Genomic DNA, 3,083 nt, shown 5'->3' on the forward strand with positions numbered 1-3,083 from the left:
GGCGTGCTGTCCAGAAACATGGAGGACTTTCCAGCGTTTCAGGCCTTCGCCGTGCTGATTGCTATCCTGAGCTGTGGCTGCATGCTTTATACAGGCTTCTACAGCGAGAGCCGCTATGATAACAAAGGATCTGAGTCAGATCTTCCTGTAGACCATCAGTCATCAGTTTCCTTCACTACGTTGAGGATGTTGATGTGGCAGATCCTGACCAACAGGGACTTTCAGATTTTTGTACTCATGAACTTCTTCCAGGTTTTTGTTTTGACCTTCTTTCATAGTTTCACCATGATATTTGTTGAGCACCTGATTCCTCCAGATGTGCTTCCATCTCTTGCCAAGAGCATCATGTATGGAGCAGGATTCATCTGTCCACAGGTACCATTCTACAGGGGATCCATTTATTTTTCCATGAAAGCATAGATTGGAAATGTATCCCAGGTGCATCATTGACAGACAAGCGGTTTAGTCATTTTTTATTTGTCCTTTGAGCCTCCTGATACCTCCAAAGATAAATGCATTCCAGGAAGTTCAATTCAATCCAATTTTATTTGTACAGTGCAGTTTACAACATATGTAATCTCACAGCGCTTAACATAGTAAGGTATAGACCTGACACGTTTACACGGAGACCCCAACAATCCAAAGTTGCCTTTGGACTTCCTCTGAGCAAGTGGTTGGCAACAGTGTGAAGGAACCAAGAGATCATTTCCACCACACCATTGTTTATCTTCAGGGTGTGAAGTCAGTTGTATTTATTTAGTGCTAATGCACAATGTGTCACGTCATAGCACTTAACATCGTGACGTGAAGACCTAATGAATGGACAACAGAGAAACCAACACTCCAAAGTTTCCTTTGGACTCGCTTTGACCGAGCAGCCGGCGCAAGTGGGACCAAAAAAATAAAAGAAAGTTAAAAGGAAACAATTAAGAGTTTTACATGTTAGAAGCAGGATTTTAAATTCTATCCTGGATTTTACAGGGAGCCAATGAAGAGAAGCTGATACAGGAGAAATATGATCTGGTACTGGTTCCTGTCAGAACCCTGGCTGCAGCATTTTGGATCAGCTGGAGGTTTTTAAGAGATTTATTGGGACATCCTGATAACAAGGAACTACAGTAGTCCAGTCCAGAAGTTCTACATGATGGACTAGTTTCTCAGCATCACTCTGAGACAGGATGCTCCTGGTTTTTACAATATTATGTAGATGAAAAAAGGCCGCCCTACAGATATGTGTATCGAACGACATGTCCTGGTCAAAAATAACTCCAAGGTTGATCACAGTAAAACCTGAGGCCAAGGCGATGCCATCTAGAGCAGCTATCTGGTTAGAGGGTGTTTCTGAGGTGTTTAGGGCCAAATACAACACCCTCAGTTTTGTGTAAATTTAAATCAAGTCTGTTCTTGGGAGCTCTTGACTTAGTACTGTCCAGTCTAACACCCTGCCTCCATCCCAGCTGTTAGTGTTGAGCTGTCAGAGTCTGCTGCATGGTCTTGGCTACTACAGGATCCTCCTGTTCACCTTCTACATGGAGGCTGGAATGGCAGCTGTCATGCTCGCACTTGGCCCTCAGCACTACTACATCCTGGCAACTTTCCTCACCGTCAACATGTAAGAAGTTTCTGATTTGGTTTTTGATTGTCCTCAATTTCTTGGTTTTGAATTTACAGAGTTTTTTTTTTGAAACAATGACGTCACTCTGCCTAAATTGAACCTTAAACTCTCCCTTGTCTTTTTTTACAGGGTGGTACTGCATGCAGCCACCAGCTTTTATAATTTGCCTTTGGCGGACATTATTGACAAAGACCTGCAGAAGTACAAGCGCAGGTAAACACAAGTAGAAGTGTCACTAGAGGTAATTAGGCAGTAATTAGGCATAGCGGTGCTTTAGGATGAGCCCTAATCTGCTCACATTTTAAGATTAAGCATATTTAGTACTATCTCTGTTGGGCTATTTCCATCTAAATGAAAATGGTGCACTGGCAGGCCACCACCACCGTCAGCAGAGCTGTGCAGCTGCAGGTAGCAGAACTAAAAATATGATGAATACCAACACGTCCACCAACTCCATCATCTCTCAGATACAAATACAAACAACGTCACTGCCTCCATTTAGTGCTTTTACTCAATAAAACAGGAGAAAAGCTGATAATTGAACTTCTGCAACCAAGTGTTCAAACATACAATGACACCAGTTTGTCATTTGATGATATTTTTTTACAAAATTCTAATCAAACTAATGAATGTTGTTTCCCTGTAATACCCTGTCATGTGTTCGCCTCCTCCACAGCTCCCCTCTCTCCTCCATGGTGTTTGGAACAAATGCTTTGTTCACCAAACCGGCTCAGTCTCTGGCTCCCATGCTCACGCTGAAAATCCTCAACAGGTTCGGCTATGAGCAGCTAAAGGATGCAGGAAAGGATTCAGATCCAAGGTACAGATGTGCATTTATTTCTTCATGATAAATAAAAAGTCTATGTGAAGATGAGGATTAGGTCGGAGCTCCCTGCTGGAGACACTTTCCCTCATTCTGCTGCTCCGATGCTGCACGATGTCGTATGTGTCATTCGTCTTTTTATTGCTAATGTTGGTAGATGTGCATTTATTTTGACGCACTTAATGCAACCAAGCAGCGACTCTCTCGATTTATTATTATGAGCAGATCAGGTGCTGAAGACGACCCCCTTTATCTTAATGTTTAACACAGCGAACATGAGCACTCTATACTTTCTATATCTCAGTTTTAAAACCTGCCACTAATATTCAGCTTAATGATAACACTCCACACAGCCGTTAGTTTCCATATGTGACGCTGTAGCATCACACCCCATTTTATTATTTTTGTGTTTTTCGTGGTGACATTTGCTGTAAGAAACACGTCAGACGATGGTGTGGTTGTGAATAAATGCAGACGTGCAGCCTGTTTGTGTCCGTTTGCTTCCAGTGCCTTGGCCAGCCTCCACAGCGTCATGTTCTACCTGGTCTGTCTGGTGCCCATGTGTGTCGCCGCTCTGCAGGTCCTGGCTTGGAGGCCGTTTTCCATCCGCAACAGTCACACAGTCGACGCCAAGTACACCGACAG

At 43.3% G+C, this 3,083-nt stretch overlaps 1 protein-coding gene across 1 annotated transcript in view; it reads left to right on the plus strand.

The window, feature by feature from the left end:
* Positions 1 to 3,083, plus strand: part of mfsd13al (major facilitator superfamily domain containing 13a-like) — a gene marked incomplete at its 5' end in the record, with an annotated part of 12,651 nt that continues 9,568 nt past the window's right edge. Inside the window, 5 exons of the mRNA XM_008286601.1 lie at positions 1 to 375; positions 1,458 to 1,612; positions 1,745 to 1,828; positions 2,292 to 2,435; positions 2,946 to 3,071. Coding sequence (XP_008284823.1) covers positions 1 to 375; positions 1,458 to 1,612; positions 1,745 to 1,828; positions 2,292 to 2,435; positions 2,946 to 3,071 — 884 coding nt within the window. The remainder of the gene's footprint in view (positions 376 to 1,457; positions 1,613 to 1,744; positions 1,829 to 2,291; positions 2,436 to 2,945; positions 3,072 to 3,083) is intronic.

Source organism: Stegastes partitus, unplaced genomic scaffold (assembly GCF_000690725.1).
Source record: "Stegastes partitus isolate 25-593 unplaced genomic scaffold, Stegastes_partitus-1.0.2 Scaffold459, whole genome shotgun sequence".
Lineage (NCBI taxonomy): Eukaryota > Metazoa > Chordata > Actinopteri > Pomacentridae > Stegastes > Stegastes partitus.